At 38.1% G+C, this 20,240-nt stretch overlaps 1 protein-coding gene across 6 annotated transcripts in view; it reads left to right on the top strand.

The window, feature by feature from the left end:
- The first annotated feature begins 679 nt into the window (after window positions 1-679).
- The window catches only part of Rprd2 (regulation of nuclear pre-mRNA domain containing 2), an 81,152-nt gene continuing 61,591 nt past the window's right edge, over window positions 680-20,240 (top strand). For 4 of the 6 annotated variants that reach the window (XM_021730414.2, XM_005331160.3, XM_040287516.2 and 1 more), the window contains exon 1: window positions 680-1,907. In XM_021730414.2, coding sequence (XP_021586089.2) covers window positions 1,703-1,907 — 205 coding nt within the window. In that variant the 5' untranslated portion in view covers window positions 680-1,702. Of the gene's footprint in view, window positions 1,908-17,307; window positions 17,417-20,240 lie in introns of those variants that run through there. The other 2 variants (XM_040287514.2, XM_078027633.1) reach the window with 2 other exon arrangements.

Genomic DNA, 20,240 nt, shown 5'->3' with positions numbered 1-20,240 from the left:
TGCTGGTTCACCATACCACTTCCCTTCACATTCACTTTCTTTCTCTGTCACACACTCTCTACACCTTCTGCTTTCTATTTTTTTTTCTATTTCTTTATAGAACTCACTACGCACTGAAATATGCTTGTTTAAGGTCTCCTGCCACTAAGCACCAAACGTTTTTTGTCTGTTTTACTGTTACTCCCACAAATCTCAAACAGCATTCCAACATTCAACAACTTTTTGTTGAATTAATGCTAGACGTGAACTTGACAAAAGAAGACTCCACGCCTCAGGAACCATATTGTGGAGCCATAAAATACTTAAAATTGCACTGTACAGTTGGAACACATGAACCTGCAAATCTGCCCAGAAGATCTACATAAGCCGATATAATGGAATGGTTGGTTTTTGGCTGTGCTCATCAACCGATTTTTAAGGCTCTTGTAAAACTATAATGTAGTAAGTAAGCAACTGAGATCGTAAGTGGCCAAAATGAAGTCATATATTGCCAATCATTCTTTCCTCGCTCCAAATGTTTAACAGGGAAAATTTTTTGTTTCATTTCCTCAATTATTTCCTCTTCCTACAATCCAACTGGATTATGCAGCCGACTGACTGGAATGGTATCGTCCAGGGGAGCGTGTAATGGACTGTTCTAGGAGCCTGCGTAGTGAATGGCTCGTTGGACCTGGCACATGCGCATTTTCTGCGGCGCTGCAAGATGGCTGCCAGCCATTTTGTCACGCGTCGGTGCCCCGTTAGCGATGGCAGCAGCTGGAGACGCCAAGAAGTAACAGTGAACTCGGAGCAGTGGGAATTTCCTGGCCCTGTTGTGTGAGCGAAACAGCGACAAGAGAGCGATCCCGCGAGGAAGCGAAAGGCGGAGCGGGGCGTTGGGCCCCGCCCTCTAACCTCTCCTTAGATTGATCAGCTCCTTCATCCTTCCCTCTGGGTTTTTACTTTCAGTCCGCTGCGCGCAGATCTGCTGCGCAGGCGCACAAATAATCGAAGCGCTTCCTTGGCCCTAAGGGTTTGCGGACTCCTGCGCGCGCTTCTCGAACTCTTCCCTTGATTGGTCAGATTGCCCCGCCATCACGCCTCCCTCAGCTTTCAAGGTTGAGGAGGAAGCGGGGGGGCGGGGCCAGGCCGCGCGTGCGCGATGCTGTTGCTGTCCCTTTGCTGCTATTGCGTTGCAAAAAAAAATCCTGACTAGGTAGCCTTGGGCCTTTTCTGTGCAAGAGAATCTAAGGAGAGAGAAAGATTTCTGCAACTGAAGGGACAGTCGGGGAATATTAAATTTAAGATATTAACGCCCGCCCTGGCTCACAGGAGTGTGGTGATAGGGGTGAGTAAGGGCCTTAGCGTTGAGAGCCGAAGAGTAGAAAACCATTAGTTTCGGCGCCAGGCGTTTTGAAAGGCTTCTGTTTTCGTCGTATTTCTCTCCTGACTACTGACTGGTTTAAACACGACCCCTGAACAAATATCGATAAACCTTGGAGCCCGCAGCCCCACCTTGCAGCGCGTAGGAGCCGCCAGCGTGCCGGGCAGCGAGCCCTCCCCTCCGTCCCTCCAGGAGAGCCTAGCGCGTGCACTCCCCCACCTTCTGGCCTCCCTCCCCGTCTACGGCTTCCACGCACTCGCAGTGATTGTTTTGCCCGCTCCCGCCGCCGCCGCCGCCGCCGCCGCCAGAGGAGCAGCAGCGCTTGTGCAAACCGGGAAGATGGCGGCCGGCGGCGGCGGAGGCAGCAGTAAGGCCTCCTCCTCGTCAGCCTCCTCGGCAGGGGCTCTGGAGTCCTCGTTGGATCGAAAATTCCAGTCGGTGACCAACACCATGGAATCCATTCAAGGCTTGTCGTCTTGGTGTATAGAGAACAAGAAACACCACAGCACTATCGTCTACCATTGGATGAAGTGGCTCCGGAGATGTGAGTTGTGGGGCGCCCGGGACGGGAGGCTGGGAGGTGGAAGGAAGGACGGCCCGCAACGCTCGGGGCTTCCCCGCGGAGCCGCTGCGTTCGCTCGGGCTGGTTCGCCGGGAAGCTGGGACCGACCTCCCCGGCCCGGGCCGGGCTGCCCCGAACCGCGGGAGGTCCATTTCTTGGATATTTTCTTGCCTCTGACGTGGTGTGACCTTGGGCCGTTGGGCCCAGAGCCTTACAGACGGTCCCCTTTCAGCTCAGACGGAGCTTGCGAGTGGGCTGAGGGTTCCCCGGAGCCCCACGGAGATTGTCGCGTCCGTTTATTTCCTGTAGGCCTTGCTGTGAGTCGTCTCCGGTTCTCCTGGTGTGGACCAGGGATGTTTCAGCGTGGGAAGTCCACTCACTCAGCCAGACGTGCTAGACCGTTTCGTGTTTTCTGCTGAGCTGGAACTTGTGAAATGTAGTGAGGATGGCCTTATCTGGGTGTCCCTAAAACTTGTGATGTGTTCTGAAGGAGGACTTACCTGGATAGGTGTTACAGGAAACAGCATGAGCTCTGCGTGGGTCTCGGGCGACCGACCACCTGCTCTCCTTTTACCTGTGTTTGCTGCAATAAAATAAAGACTTCTTGATACGGACCAGAAACAATTGGGATAGTTAGTGTCATCATTAAGACCTTATCGTGGAAGACATATTTGGCTACTTTTTAAGATACCTGAAGTATAGAATTTTCTTTTTTTTTTTTTTTTTTTACAGAATTGAATTTGTTTTCCTAGGTAATCAAAACGGGAAACGTGCTTTTTTAAGCATATGATACTTTTTTTTTCCCCTTAGTTATTGCTTTTTTGCCTTGGTACGTGTGTGTTTCTCCCCACTTTGGTGATGTACTACAGAAAAGAGGTCCATTCAGCATGGACTTTTCCAAAAGATTTCAAATTCTTTAGGAGAAAATGTGGAGAAGTCACTTGCTTCCTGCTGAGAATAGAGGGTTAACCCAAACTTCACATACATCTGTTTGGATTTTAGTTTGCTTTCTCTCTCTAGCATGTTACCAGTGAGACTGGTCATTCAGTTATTCTTACTTCTTATCCTACTTCTGCCATTGCCCCTGCAGTGTTTTGATTTGTCTTTACCTTGGATAAAGCTTGCAAAATTATAGGTCCAAAGCTTCAAACCATTTGTGTTGGAACTTATTGTTGGAAATATTTCTTATGGTTTTTTGAATAATAATACTAAAAATTTAGTTAGTAGAGAAAGACAGGATTAGTTAATCTCTTTGCCAATAGCAGATCAAACCTTCTTGCTGGAATGTAAAATTATAACCTAGAATATCAAATATGCTAGCAGTCATTATCAAAGACTTATCATGTGTCTAGTATGGGCCAGACATTTCATTATTCCATATAATATACTTTATAATGTACTGAGAAGTGGTGTTTGTTTATTTGAGTAATAAGATTGAACACAGGGGTGCTCTATCTTTGAGCTTCTTTCCCAGCCCTCTTTATTTTTTATTTTAATCCAGGTTCTTGCCAAATTGTCCAGGCTGGCCTGGAGCTTGCCATCCTCCTGCCTCAGCCTCTCTAGTACCTGTGATTTTAGGACCATGCCACTGGGCTCAGCTGAGAACTAGATTTTTCAACCATGGTTTACAAAAAGAGAACATTAACACTCAGAAATGTCAGGTTGCTAATGGTTACTCTGTAAAATGTTGTAGTTGGGAACTGGCTCCACCATTAACTTTGTAAAATAATGTTTAATGTACTTGGTACACCACAGGGAGCAAACATTGCTAATATGAGCACGAGAACCAGTTCTCCACTCTGTCTTACAAGGTTTTTACTAAATTATGCAAGCATTTTATATTTCCTGCTGTTGAGTTCTACTGCTTTAATTCTTATGATTACATCTTTTGCAAGAATAAGGTGGTCCCTGTCCTTACCTTGTGGGATTATAAATGACAATTACCAGATGTTTTTTCCCAGTCAGTAATAATGTGATACACTGGAGCCAGAATTTTTCTGCCTGTGCTATTGTTGATAACATGTACTATGTCTGAGCTTATTTCCTCTGTTGATATCTTAAGAGTGAAAAAATGATTGCTCTAAGAAGGAAATAATTCAGCTGAAGTTAGTTCTGTGTAGTTTGTGTAGTTCTTCAACTATAAAAGCTTTTGACTTTATAAAACCTGGTATGATTTTCCTAGGGGAATGGAATTTAACTTTCTAAAATGGGTAGGGGTAATTCATAATCATTTTGTTCTTACAACTTGGTTATAAATAAAGCCTTTTTTTTTTTTTTTGGTGCTGGGGCCTTATGCATAAGAGGCAAGCACTGTACCAACTGAGCTATATCCCCAACCCTTAAATAAAAACTTTGAGATTTAAATGAGTGGTGAAGGGTCCAATGAAAATAGTTTGTGTATTGGACCACATTTTCATTTAATTTTATATTTCTTTTTAAAAATCTTTTTCTTTCTTTTCTTTTTTTTTAGTTGTAGATGGACACAATACCTTTATTTGTTTTTATGTGATGCCTGGAATCGAACCCAGTGCTTCACCAAGCTAGGCAAGTGCTCTGCCACTGAGCCATGTCCCTGGCCTCTTAATTTTATATTTCTTTACAGTTATACTTACATTAGTTTGAATTTGGTTGTTAAGTCTACTTTAGACAAAATTGTGAAGTAGGTATTTCAAAATTCTAATCTTTCTGTCCATTTTCCTGATGCCACTTTTGCTTTTTTTTTTTTTCTCTCCTGACATCCACGATTTAGTAATTCAGATCTCTATGTAATTTAAGTAAATGCTATTCCAGAGATTTTGTGTGTGTGTGTTTGGGAGGACAGGTACCACATCTTCAGCTGTATTTTGTATTTTATTTAGAGACAGGGTCTCACTAAATTGCTTAGCACCTCCCTACCTTGCCTTTGCTGAGGCTGGCTTTGAATTCACAGTCCTCCTGTCTCAGCCTCCCAAGCCGCTGGGATTACAGGCATGCGCCACCATACCTGGCTTCCAGAGATATTATTTTATTTACTTAATTTTTGTGGTGCTGGAGATGTAACCTAGGGCCTCCAGCATGCTGTTCAAGTGCTCTACTATTGAGCAACATCCCCAGTCCTCAGAGTTCTTTTCATTTTATCATTCATTTAATAATGTGTCATAAGAGATTTTTATTCACCAAAAAGAAAAATAAATTATAAAGGAAATAATTTACTGAAAGCAAGTGTGCTCTCTGAAGATACAGATTAATCAGTTTTCTTCAAACATCTTAAAATTTTGCTTGGCTGTAGTGTTTATTGTCTCTCTTTCTTTCTTTCTTTTTTTTCTTTTTTTGGTACTGGAGATTAAACCAAGGGTTTAACTTTCGCATGTTAGGCAAGCACTCTACCACTTCACTATATCCCTAGTCCTCATGATCTCATTTAAAAAAGTTATCTTTCAGTAGTATAAGCAGATGCTTATTTTTAAATCTTTTCTCTGCTTTAAAACCCTCCCTTGATACCCCATTGCAGCAGAGTTAAGTTCTAAACTTCTTTTACTGTGTTCTACAGCATAAGACCCTACACTTAACTGCTCTGCTTGCTTCTTAGTTCTTTTCTGATCCTACCTTCTCTTCATTTATATGTAACCTCAGATATTACCTCCTCAGAAAGGTCTTGTTCACCTTCAGTTGCTATTATGTCATCTTATTTTCAGTATATGAAATCACTTATTACATGTTTATTGTCTATTTTCCTTTGTCAGATGACAACCTGTGTTTTATTGCTGTATCTCCAAGCAACTAGAACAGAATGTGGCATTTAGTAAAGCAATCATTAAATATTTATCAACAGTGGTGTGAAATAATCAGATACTTGAGGAACAGAATTGTTTTTAGTTTTTTTTTTTTTTTTTTTTTGGTATTGGGGATTGAACTCAAGGGTATTCTACCACTGCGCCACATCCCTAGCCCTATTTTTTATTTAAAAAAATGAGCAGGTTCAGGATGTGGCTCTTACATGGATGTGATGTGCAATTTGACTTGATTATCATTTCTATACTTCATTCTTCTTTCCCATTTTTATTCACTTGTTTCTTTTCTTTCATTTTATTTTTGGTACTGGGGATTGAACCCAGGGGTGCTTAACCACTGAACTATATCAGCAGCCCTTTTTTCTAATTTGAGACAGGGTCTCTCTAGTTGCTTGGGGCCTCTCTAATATTGCTGTACTGGCCTTGAATTGACCATCCTACTGCTTTACCTTCTGAGTCACTGGGCTTACAGGTGTGTGCCGTCTTGCCTGACTTCTTCCCATTTTTAATGTGTAATGATAATCAGTATGGAAAAGTAGAAAAACATAGACTTTGGAATTAGACCTAGGTTCAGATCTTAACTCAATCACTTCATCTTGGGTGACATACTATGTGAGGTACTTAAACTGTGATCATTAATTTCTCATCAATAAGTAGAGATAATAATGATCTTTCATAGGATTGTTATCTAAGTATAAGAAGATAATGCATGTATTTTAGCATGCAACCTAGGACATAAAAAAATTGAAATTATTTACTATGATAATTCATATAAAAATAGTCTTAAAAATCCTGAATATTCAAAATAAATTATGACAGAACCTTGTTTTGAGTACAGTGGTAGAATTTACATTCTTGTTTGGCAGAAGATATATTGGACTAGATTCCCTAAAGTGATAGTGAATTTTGCAAGTTCTCTGAAGAACTAGTAGAAAAAAATGTAAAATACTATGTTTATGATACCTCTATTTTGTCTTCTTTCTTTCTTTTTTCAGTAGAGGGAATCTATTTTATTAATATAGTTTTGTATAGTAGCAAATGATCTTGGTTTGGGTTTTGCAGTTTGATAAATCCTTTTGTAATTTATGGACTCTGGAGTGTATCCTAGAACCCAGGATTTTATTCAGCAGTTGATCCTTTTTAGCGCCTGTTTCATCTTTTTTTTTTTTTTTCCCTTTTTCTCAACATTTTGTTTCCATCTACAATGTTTATTTCTCTAAATCTTTTAACAATTAAAATACTCTCAATTAAAAATAAGTATCTTTATGATTTGCTGTATTTTGTCTTATTTCTAATTATTGAATACTTGGTCTGTTTTGGAGAGCTGTGTGAGTTTAATGAGTTTTTTTCAGGAAATAGTAGAAATGTGATTGCTACTTAGTTGTAGAACACAAGATCTGTTGATTTCCCTTAAGGTATTTTTCTTTTAAAATATTTATCTTTTAGTTGTAGTTGGACACAATACATTTATTGTATTTATTTTATTTTATTTTTTATTTTTTTAAGGGGGGGGAGAGAGAGAGAGAGAGAGAGAGAATTTATTTATTTATTTATTTATTTATTTTAGTTTTCGGCGGACACAACATCTTTGTTTGTATGTGGTGCTGAGGATCGAACCCGGGCTGCACGCATGCCAGGCCAGCGCGCTACCGCTTGAGCCACATCCCCAGCCCGTATTTATTTATTTTTATGTGGTGCTGAGGATCTAACCCAGGGCCTCCCATGTGCTAGGTGAGGGCTCTACCACTGAGCCACAACCCAGCCTTTAAGCTATTTTTAATATAAATTTTATATACAAAAATAAAGAGGTAACGACACTTCCTTTCTTTTCATCACCCCACTTCAGTACATATCAACTCTATGTCAGTTTTTAATTTTTAATTTTCATGGATATCTTTTACCCCCTCCTCTTCATTACTTTGAAGCAAGTTGAAATACAGTCTATTATGTTTTTCACAAAAGAGCCAAACATAGTCATAGAGGATTTATTTGTTGCAGAGATCTACAAAGTGCAGTTACTTTTTTTTTTTTGGTGCCAAGGATTGAACTCGGAGGCACTCAACCACTGAGCCACATCCCCAACCCTATTTTGTATTTTATTAGCGACAGGGTCTCATTGAGTTGCTTAGCACCTTGCCATTGCTGAGGCTGACTTTGAACTGGAGATCCTCCTGTCACAGCCTCCTAAGCCTCTGGGATTACAGGCCCAAGCCACCACCCCCAGCTCTCAGTTACATTTTTTATCCATGGTAATGTTCTCTCAGTTTGAGTCTCATGAACTTTAAGTGGATCATGAAGCTGGTAATAATTTTATAGCTAATGTTTGTTAAGTGCTTACTATGTGCCAAATGTTCCTAAGCATTTTACACATACTAATTCTTTCAGAATTAAATTTTAAAAACATTGTCCTCACAATTTTTAAAGTAGGTATTATAATCCCCATTTTACAGATGACAAAATAGAGGCACTGAGAGGTTAAGTAACTTGCCTGTGGTTTCAGAGCTAATTAATAGTGAAGCCAATTGGGCTGGGGATGTGGCTCAAGCGGTAGCGCGCTGGCCTAGCATGCGTGCGGCCCGGGTTCAATCCTCAGCAGCACCACATACCAACAAAGATGTTGTGTCCGCCGAGAACTAAGAAAAAATAAATAAATGTTAAAATTCTCTCTCTCTCTCTGTCCCCCTCTCTCTCTCATTCTCTCTTTAAAAAAAAAAAAAAAAAAAAAAAAAAAAAAAAAAAAAAAAAAAAAAAAAAAAAAATAGTGAAGCCAAGATAAACCCAGGCATTCTTTTTTTTTTAAGAGAGAGAGAGAGAATTTTTTAATATTTATTTTTTTAGTTTTCGGCGGACACAACATCTTTATTTGTATATGGTGCTGAGGATTGAACCCAGGCCGCAAGCATGCCAGGCGAGCGCACTACCACTTGAGCCATATCCCCAGCCCAACCCAGGCATTCTTTTTTTTTTTTTAAAGAGAGAGAGAGAGAGAGAGAAATTTTAATATTTATTTCTTAGTTCTTGGCAGACACAACATCTTTGTTGGTATGTGGTGCTGAGGATCGAACCCAGACTGCACGCATGCCAGGCGAGCACGCTACCGCTTGAGCCACATCCCCAGCCCCAACCCAGGCATTCTTGATGTAGAGGGTGCACTTTTAGTTAATATAATACATAGCCTTTCCTATTCATAGAATATTTTCTACAGTGCAGAAAACCTTTGATAATATGCTTATTTATTCAGGCTTAGGCCATATAGAATAACTGGAATGTTGAGATTTTATTTATTTATTTTTTTTAGTTGTAGGTGGACACAATACCTTTATTTTATTTATTTATATGTGGTGCCTAGGATTGAACCCAGGGCCTGACAGGTGCTAGGCAAGTGCTCTACCACTGAGCTACAACCTCAGCTCCATTTATTTTGATTTTTAAATTGGCACATAAAAGTTATATGTATAGATGGAGTACAATATGATGTTTCTATACATAGATATTGTGTAATGTTTAAATCAGGGTAAACATCTATCTTCTCAAATATTTATTATTTCTTCATAGCAAATATCAGGGTTTTTAAATATTTTTCCCCCTTTTTTTTTGCTGTTGTGACAATCATTTTGTTGTTGTTGTTCAAGTTGAACACATTTAAAGTCTTCTATATAAAAGCCTCTCTAAATAAGAGGTTTATTTAGATGAAATAATTAAGAGGTTTTTATGACAAAACATTTGAATGTATACTGATCAGTGAAGAGTTCAGTCTGCTGTTTGTATATATGTATATATTATTATTATTATTATTTAGTGGTGGATACTGGAGATTGAACCCAGGGTCCTGGGAATGGTGGGCAAGTACTCTAGCACTGAGGTATACCACCAGCCTGCTCTTTTATATATGATATTCCACTAATCTGAGGGCCTGGGACCATTTTTTGGAGTTTGGCCTCTGAAATGTAGCCTGTCCTTTTTTGTTGTTTACATTCTTTGTAATCTTGCCCACCTATCTGCAACACAGGATAGGTGGGCTAGTCTTGTAGAGTGTAACAATGTTTTAATTATATATGTATACAAATGAATAACACAGATGGACTAAATACAAATTCTGACTTAAGAGTTCTAAGATGGATTTTGCTTACAAATCGCTAGTTTACTTTTAGTTCTTTCAACAGTATTTATTTTTAATATTTAAAACATTTAAAAATATTTTAGTCCACAGCAGTCATACATAATTATGAGATAAGTATAATACTGCCTTTTTTTTTTCTTCCTTTCTTTTGTATGTGTGTGTGTGTGAGAGAGAGAGGGGGGAGAGAGATACTGGTGGTTGAATCCATGGGCACTCTGCATCCCTTTTTATTTTATTTTTTTAAAACATTCATTTTGTAGTTGTAGGTGGATACATATTTTTATGTGATGCAGTGCCTCACACAAGCTAGGCGAGCGCCCTTTCCTCTGAGTCACAGCCCCAGCCCTAGCCCTTTTCATTTAAAAAAAATTTTTTTTAGGTTGTTGATGGACCTTTATTTTATTTGCTTATTTATATGTGGTGCTAGGAATCGAACCCAGTGTCTCACACATATGAGGCGAGGGCTCTACTGCTGAGCTACAACTCTAGCCCCCAGCCCTTTTCATTTTGAGACAAAGTCTCACTAAGCTGTTGAGGCCAGCCTTGAACTTGTGATCCTCTTGTCTTAGCTTCCTGCATCACTGGACTTAACAGCTGTGCACCATTTTGCCTAGCTCTATTTTTTTAAATATTACTTTTTGGGGGAGTAGATACCGGGGATTGAATTTAGGGGCACTTGACCACTGAGCCACGCCCCCCAGCCCTTTGGGTTTTTTTTTTTTAATGTTTATTTTTTAGTTGTAGTTGGGCACAATACCTTTATTTCTCTTATTTATTTTTATGTGGTGCTGAGGATTGAACCAGGGTCTCACATGTTGAGACGAGCATTGCACTGCTGAGCTACACCCCCGCCCCCCACCCTGACCCTTTTTATTTTTTATTTTGAGGTGGGATCAGACCCAGCGCCTCACACTTGCCAGGTAAGTGCTCTACCACTAAGCCACAATCCCATCCCCCTAAAGATTTATTTTTTTTGCAGTGCTGAAAATTGAACCCAGAGTCTCACTCATGCTTGGTAAGAGCTCTACCACTGAGCAAATATATTTTTATTTTTAATTGGCACATAGTAACTGTACATATCTGTATGTTGGGAACATAAAATTCTTTCTACTAGGTATTTTGAAATATACAAGCGATTGTTTTCAACCATAGTCTCCTTACTATGTTATAGAACCTTAAAAGTTATTCTTCCTTCTAGGCACTGTGGTGCATGCCTATGATCCCAGAGCTCTGGAAGCTGAGGGAGGAGGATCATAAATGCAAAATCATCCTCAGAAAATTAGCGAGGCCCTGAGCAACTTAGGAAGACCACTATGGCTCAGTGGTTAATTGCCCCTGGGTTTGATCCCTGGTATTTAAAACAAAAAGTTATTCTTCCTCTCCCACTGTACTCCTGAACTTGTTAACCCTCAACAAATATTTATTGAGCAGCTGTGCCAGGCACTGTCTCAGCACTGGGGATACCAGAGATCGAACAAAAATCTTTATCGTAACAAGAGTTTATACTTTAGTAAGAGGAGATAGGCATCAAAGATAGTAAATAAGTGATAATAAATGTATCAGAAGGTGATAAGTACTATAAAGAAATATAAAGTAGGAAAGAAGATTATGAGATTTGCAGTTTTAAACTAGACTAGAAGGAAAGGCCTTACTGAAAAGGTGAAATGTGAGTAAATAGGTAAGTTAGTAAGCAATATAGATATAAAAGCATGCAAGAATATTTAAGCCAAAAGAACAGAAAAGTATAAAGATCCTGAAGTTAATGTATGTCTGGTGAGCTAAAGGAACATATTATTTTTCTGTGGTGCTGAGGATTGAACCTAGTGCCTCACACATAACACTAAGCCACAACCCTAGCCCTTCGGCTTTTATTTGAATGAGTTACTGAACTATGAGTAGAGGAGGAATATGATTGATTTATGATTGGAGCTGCTGCCAGGGATTGAACCCAGGGTGTTGTTCATGCTAGCTGTTTTGTTTGTTTATGATGGTACTAGGCATTAACCCAGGGGTACTCTACCACTGAGCTATATCCCCAGCCCTTTTTATGTTCATTTTGAGGCAGTGTCTTGCTAAATTGCCCAGGCTGGCCTCAAACTTGTGAATATATTGATGTTGTTTTAGGTGTCTATTTTTAAATATACCTTTACTGAGATATAATTTATAAATATAACTTTTTTTATATAGTGAATATTAAATCCAGGTCCTTATATATGCTAGGCAAGCATTCTAGCACTTAATGAAAAGACAGGGTCTCACTTAGTTGTCCAGATTGGTTGTGATCCTCCTGCTTTAGCCTCTCAAGTAGTTTGAATTATAACTGTGCACTGTTGTGTCTTGTAATATTAACTTTATCATTGGAGGTTACAGCAAAGGTACTTACACTCCATGGATCTAGTGAGGCTAAACCAAGAGTAGAAATAAGAAAAAGATTAAAATAGATCATTTCTTTGGGGAATTGAGATAAGGTTTACCTGGAGCCTCAGAAAAAATCTAAACCAAGAATACACTAGATCAAGTGTGTAGAGGCATCTAAGATGCCAGAATGCCTGAGAGCCTTCTCTATGGACCTCTGCTCTATCATATTTAATGCTCTCTCTTATTAGACTTACTTCTTAATCTACATTGATTCTCTAGTTGATCTCTTCCAGCTTTCTGGCCCTAAAACAATGTATGGCCCGAATAGACACCTTGGGGTAACTGTTGCATATTTTTAAAAAAATATTTATTTTTTAGTTGCAGTTGTAAAAATACCTTTATTTTTATTTATTTATTTTCATGAGGTGCTGAGGATGGAACCTAGGGCCTCACACATGCTAGGTGAGCGCTCTACTGCTGAGCCATAACCCCAGCCCACTGTTACATAATTAGGCTAAAACAACTAAACTGTGCAATTTATTTATTTTATTTGGGGGGAGGGTTTACTAGGCATTGAACTCAGGGGCACTTAACCACTGAACCACAACCTCAGCCCTCTTTTGTATTTTATTTTGAGATGGGGTCTCATTGAGTTGCTTAGCGCCTCATCATTGCTGAGGCTGGCTTTGAACCTATGATCCTCCTGTCTTGGCCTCACTGCTGCTGGGATTACAGGCATGCATCACTGTGCCTGACCTCAACAGTATAATTTAAATGAATTTTATAGACTAGGGATGTCATTCACTGGTAGAGTACCCCTGAGTTCAATATGCAGTATCAAAAAAAAAAAAAAAATGAAAGGTTGATATTGCATTATCTGTCTGTCTCCCCTTTGAATGCCTTGATCATCTTTTCTTTATTTTATTACACTAGGTTCATAGAAGTATAGATAATATTTTTCTGTGTTTTCCTGGCAATTTTTTAAAACATGGAACTACCTTATTTCTAAAGTCAGTATATATTAAACAAGCCTTTATAGCTGTATTATGAGACTTTATAAAAAATAGTCCTTATGTTCTTCATTTAGATGCTTTGTTTCACATGGAAAAGGGTGAAATATCCTTGGCCCTAGCTGGGTTTAACACAATGTAATGTGTAAAGTATACATTTATTGTACCAGATCCCATAGTAAGCTAACTATTAAATTGTGGAATAGATGAACATTCCTATACAAGTACCACATGCTTTCCCTCTGAAATTTAAGACAGGGGAAAAAAGACAACATGAAAATAGCAGGAGAGAGAGAGAGGAAGGGGTAGTGGGGGATGGGAAAAGGGGTAATTAAGAGTATGATCAAAGTATGTTATATGCATATACAATTATGCCATCATGAAATCTCTTACTCTATATAATTTAAATGCACTAATAAAAATGAAAAGCAAACATTCCTACAACTTGAAGTGTGAAACAGTATTGATAGACTTCAACATGGTATGGAAATATTTTCAGAGGAAAATTATAATTGCAGTGGAAAAAATACTAATATGAAAATTTGTTCAAACAGGCCACCTCAGAATCACTTTAATATCTGTTTTGTCTGCTGAAAAGGGATGAGTCTATGGACGTGTGTGGTTTCTTAGGGAGTGGAGGCCCACTGATTTATTCTTAGTAATTTGGCATCCTTCCTTTTGTAAGCTATATATAATAGCTGCATCCAAAATTCTTTTTTTTTTTTTTTTTTTAGTGTGGTGCTGAGGGTTAAACCCAGTGCCTCACACACCTCTATCACTGAGCCACAACCCAGCCCCTCTCAGACTTTTTTTTTTTAAGATGTTGATGGATCTTTATTTTATTCATTTATTTATATGTGGTGCTGAGGATTGAACCCAGTGCCTCACACATGCTAGGTTCTACCACTGAGCCACAACCCCGCCCTTCTCTTTTTGATCAATCAGTATTGATTCTTATTTTTGTGAACTGGGGATTGATCCCAGGGGTGCTCAGCCACTGAGCTATATCCCTAGCCCTTTTTAGTTTTTGAGACAGGGTCTCACTAAGTTGCTGAGGTTCTTTTTAAATTTTTGATCTTCCTGCTTTAGCCTCCTGAGTCGCTGGGTTTACAGGCATGTATTACCATGCCCAGCTTATGCTTTTTTTTTTTTTTAAGAGAGAGGGGGAGAGAGAGAATTTTAATGTTTATTTTTTAGTTATCGGCGGACACAACATCTTTGTTTGTATGTGGTGCTGAGGATTGAACCCGAGCCGCACGAATGCCAGGCAGACACTCTACCACAGAGCTACCACTGCAGTCCCTTCTTCTCCTTCTTTTTTTTTTTTTAACTCCACTTTCCCATACATTTATTGTTTTACAGCAGTTCCTCCAAGTAGAGAGATTTGGATTAGTGGTTTTAAAATTTCAACTGTCTGAAAACTAAGGGTACATAGAGTTTAGTTTAATCTGTAGCAGGAGCTCAAAGACCATAGTAAAAATTCCCAAGAATTTAACATCATTATAACAAATTATCTTGACTTTCTCATCTGTCACAGAAACAAAAAGTAGTTGGTGTTTTGTAATGCTTTGGGATTCCAGCATCCCCACAGATTTTAATTATAGACACTGGAGAAATGTACATCTTGTGCAAAGTGATAGAACCTAGCTAGTTACTTATTTTGGGAAAAGGCAACAAATCCATTTGTGCTTTGAAGCATTAAAGTTTTTCTTTTCTTTGTTTCTTTTGGGCGGGTAATACCAGGGATTGAATTCAAGGGCATTCAGCCACTGATCCAAATCCCCAACCCTATTTTATATTTTATTTAGAGACAAGTTCTCAGTGAGTTGCTTAGTGCCTTGCTGTTGTTGAAGCTGGCTCTGTACTGGGGATTGATCCCAGGGATGCTCCGCCACTGAGGTATATCCCTAGCCCTTTTTATTTTTTGAGACAGCGTCTCACTAAGTTGCTGAGGCTCTTTTAAAATTTTTGATCCTCCTGCCTCAGCCTCCTTAGCCCCTGGGATTACAGGCTTGTGTCACCACACCTAGCAGCATTAAAGTTTTTCTAGCCAAGATAAGATAGTTTATAAAAATACCTCATTCTTGGGCCTTTGTTGTGGCTCAGCACTAGGGCTCTCACCTTGCACATGCAAGGCTCTGGGTTGCATCCTCAGCACCACATTAAAATAAATGAATAAAACAAAGGTATTGTGTTCAACTACAACTAAAAAATAAATATTTTTTTAAAGAGAGAGAGAGAATTTTTTAATATTTATTTTTCAGTTTTCGGTGGACACGTCTTATGTAGTGCTGAGGATCGAACCCAGCGCCCTGCTCATGCCAGGCGAGTGTGTTACCACTTGAGCCACATCCCCAGCCCTAAATATTTTTTAAAAATACCTCATTCTTACTCTCTTCTTTTTATTTTATTTATTTATTTTAAAAAAATGTTTCTTAGCTGTTGATAGACCTTTATTTAATTTATTTATTTATATGTGATGCTGAAAATTGAACCCAGTGTGCCTCACATATGCCAGACAAGTGCACTACTGCTGAGCCCCAGCCCCAGCCCAGTCTTTTCTTTTTAGAGAAAAGTTGAAACATTGGCTTCTTATTCTTTTTTTTTTTTAACATTTATTTTTTAGTTGTAGGTGAACACAATACCTTTTTAAAAATTTTTTTTAATGTGGTGCTGAGGATCAAACCCAGTGCCTCGCACATGGTAGGCAAGAGCTCTACCACTGAGCCACAACCCCAGCCCCATACATAGGCTTATTGATGAAAGAAATGAACTATATTAAAGAGTTGGGGGCTGGGGTTGTGGCTCAAGCGGTAGGGCACTTGCCTGGCATGCGTGCGGCCCGGGTTGGATCCTCAGCACCACATACAAACAAAGATGTTGTGTCCGCTAAAAAAACTAAAAAATAGATATTAAAATTCTCTTAAAAAATAAATAAATAAAGAGCTGGGGTCAAATTATACTTGTAGTTTGTGACTTCTCTCCCTAATCTCTCTTCTTCCTTCCACTTCACTTCAGTGATTTAATTTAATTTATTTTATTTTCTAGTTCTTTTGGTTCTCACTAGCAGAGACATGAAGTATTTCTCCCCCCACTCCACTTTTTTTTGGGGGGGGGATTTGTTTTTATTGTTATGGGATTTGTTTTTACACATTCATTGTTGTTGCATATTGATGGGATTTGTTATACATATTCATACATGCACACATTATAACAATATAATTTTACTAACATGTAATATTTATTTATTACTGTTTAGCAAAAGTTGTACTGTGAAAGGGAAAAAATATTAGGAACTATAACTCAACTTATTATTTTTTTTAAATATATATTTTTTTGTTTTAGGTGGATGCAATATCTTTATTTATTTTTATGTAGTGCTAAGGATTGAACCCAGTGCCTCGCGCATGCCAGGCCAATGCGCTACCACTTGAGTCACATCCACAACTCACTTTATATTATTTTTGTTTTATTTATTTATTTTTTGAGAGGCTGGTGATTGAACTTAGGGCCTTACACATGCGAGGCAAGTGCTTTACCACTGAACTAACATCATGCTAGTTTTTTAAAATATTTTTAATTATACAAGAACTCAGTATCTTTGTTTTTTTAATTATTTTTTTAACTTTTTTTTTTTAAGTTGTAGGTGTACACAGTACCTTTATTTATTTATTTATTTATTTATTTTTTAAATATTTATTTATTTATTTTTAGTTTTCAGCGGACACAACATCTTTGTATGTGGTGCTGAGGATCGAACCCGGGCCACATGCATGCCAGGCAAGCTCGCTACCACTTGAGCTACATCTCCAGCCCCAGTACCTTTATTTATTTTTATAGTGGTGCTGAGGATCAAACCCAGTGCCTCACACAGGCTAGGCAAGTGCTCTACCTCTGAGCCACAACCCTAGACCCAGTATCTTTATTTTGTTTATTTTTATGTGGAGCTGAGGATCAAACCCAGTGCATCACACACAGGAGGCAATCACTCTACCGCTGAGCCACACCCCAGATGCCTCATGCTAGTTTTCAAAATGAAGTGTAACACATTCTTTTTTTAAAATATTTATTGTTTAGTTATAGGTGGGCATAATATCTTTATTTTATTTTTATGTGCTGCTGAGGTTTGAACCCAGTGACTCACATGTGCTAGGCGAGCGCTGTACCACTGAGCCACAACTCCAGCCCCAAGTGTGATACATTCTTTAAGATGGCGATCTCTGTATCCAGGAGGTAAAAGTATTAATTGAATAACTGAAAGTTCTTTTATAGTATATTACTATGTTCAGATTTATAAAATTTTAAAAATGGATTTGGAAATACTTATTGCTTACTCTGTAAAACTATACCGAGTGCTAAAAGAGAGAATTATAAGGAGCATACATAATACCTTAGTAACTAAGGTATAAACTGAACAAAAATTATTGATTCTAGGAAGTACCATAGTAACTTTTTATCTTCTTTAACAGTTTATAAGAGGTATCACTTTTTGTTGGAATGCCAATATTGTTACTGAACATAATTTACTAGGTATCATACATATGTTACTTAAAATCCTGACATCAGTTCTGTGAGAAATAAATTATGCTCACTTTAAATTTTTATAAATTGATTCTCTGGGAAGTTAACGATTATTGTGGGGGAAATGCCAGAACTTTTATAGCATAGGAAAAGAAAACCATACCTGGTTTCAAGGTGGCTAAATATAAAGCTTAAAAATAAGTGGGAGAAAAGCAATACGGTGGATTCAAAGCCCAAGTTGCTTCCAGGTACTTTGTTCTATTTGATAATATTCTTTATAATATTTCTAGTCATTAGTGTAGTTAACTTCACAAAATATTAATATTTTAGGAATAAAATAGCTCACATTCATTTAATATGACAATTCATGAGGTATTATTTGCTGAGTAAGTCTATTGGTGATATGTATGTTAACTTAACTCTATTGATGATAAGCAAAATAATAAACAGTATAAATGAAGTAATCAAAGGCTTTGTGAAGTAAAATAACTTCTTCATGGCACACAGTAAACAGTAGAAGCCAGGTATGGTGGGCACACCTGTAATTCCAGTGACTCAGGGTGGATAAGACAGGAGAATCACAAGTTCAAAGCCAGACCCAGCAACTTAGTGAGACCCTGTCTCAAAATAAAAAATGAAAAGGGTTGGGGTTGTAGCTCAGGTGGTGGAGCACCCCTAGGTTCAATCCATATATATATATATATATATATATATATATATATATATATATATATATTACTTAAAACAGTAGAGCCAGTTTTAAATTTAAGCAGTTTTGACTACAGAGGTCAACACTTTAGCATTGTGCTAGACTGCTTCCCACTTCTTTCAGTGTGTTTTGGTATTTTATAGTATTCCATGGGCAATATGATACATATAATTTACTTATTTACTGAGATGTGGTATGTGGACTTCCTTACCCCCAAATAGAATGTAAACGTAGTGATAGCAGAGCCTTCGTTTTGTTTACCATTACATCCTCAGTACCTAGAAGAAGATGAAGAATTTAATGAAATTTTCTTAAGTCTAACCTCACACCTTACTTTCAGAACTCTTGAAAGGTTGTGCATATTTTGTTGTGGTTATAAAGAAACATATTGTATAGTAGTTAACTGGTAAAGAACATGAACTTTGAACTCAAATTGATATTATAGTTGCAACTTAGCCTCTTAAAGCTAATAGTAATATAACTCATTTTATATGATCATTGGTGGGATTAAATAAAGTAATTTACATAAAGTGCTTTGCAAACTACAGAATTTCAGAAAACTCAACAAGCAAACCACTGTTATTTGAAATGCATTTTTAGTATACACACCATGTTTCTTGAAGGTCTGTTTGCTTAAGCTTTAAATTCTTCCAATTAATCCTGCATACCTTATGTGAAATTTTAAGGTCAGTAATCCAAAAGTGTGCTAGGTGCACTGGCACACGCCTGTGATCCCAGTGGCTCAGGAGGCTGAGGCAGGAGGAGGATTATGAGCTCAAAGTCAGCCTCAGCGAGTTGCAGAGACCCTCTCTCAAAATATAAAAGAGGGCTGGGGATGTGATTTGGATGTTAAGCACCCCTGGGTTTAATCCCTAGTACCAAAATCAATCAATCAATCAATTAAAGTGTGAACATGGATTTTTTTTCCCTCGGATTGGCATACGTAGCACATATACATAAACTGATGAATGTGAGAAGGTACATAGAATATATACAATAGTATATAGTAAAATAACAGTAAAGATTTGTATTCTGTACAAACAGCTTTTCCCCAAAACAGGTGATGTTTAGTTTAGGATTTCACTGTTAAAGTTTAGGAATTACCAAATGAAAGTTAAATCTGTTTTCATGCTTCGAGACTTTAGTATCTTTAATGAAATGTTTCTTGAATTTCCAGGGGGATAGGATATTGAGTATTTTTCAAACTTACATGACCTTGGAGTCCCTTTGTTGTTTTTGGTATCTCATGTGATTAGTGGTTTATATAGCTTGCTTTGGGAAAGTTTATGTAAAATTTTCTAGAAAACCCCCATGGCAGAGCAGAGTTGTGTACAGTGAGAAAGGCTTCATGAAGGAAGCAGTTTTCCAAAGAGGTGAAAGAAGGCATCCCAAATATAAGTAAAGGTGTTTAAGGATCGGAATCAGGGAATGACAACCACTAGACACACACACACACACACACACACACACACACACACACACACAAAACCAAATGATAATAGTAAAGATATAGAGGAAGAATAAAAGATGATTTTTAAGACATAAGGGGCAAGGGCAAGTGTATTTAAAAGAAAGTAACTACATATAAAACAACAGCTACAATAAATAGTTACATGCTGAACCAAAGGTGTGTGTGTGTGTGTGTGTGTGTGTGTGTGTGTGTGTCTGCGTGTGTGGGCTTGTGTGATACTGGTATTAGTATGATGGATTTTATTCAAAACTTTTACAGTTCATAAAACTGAACTCAAATTAGTGAGGACAGATATTTAATATATTTCATGGTTTAAAAATCCTAGTTTCCTAGGACATTAAAAACAAATTTGTAGA

This window comes from Ictidomys tridecemlineatus, chromosome 11 (genome assembly GCF_052094955.1).
Source record: "Ictidomys tridecemlineatus isolate mIctTri1 chromosome 11, mIctTri1.hap1, whole genome shotgun sequence".
NCBI lineage: Eukaryota > Metazoa > Chordata > Mammalia > Rodentia > Sciuridae > Ictidomys > Ictidomys tridecemlineatus.
This window is presented reverse-complemented; position numbering and strand designations above follow the sequence as displayed.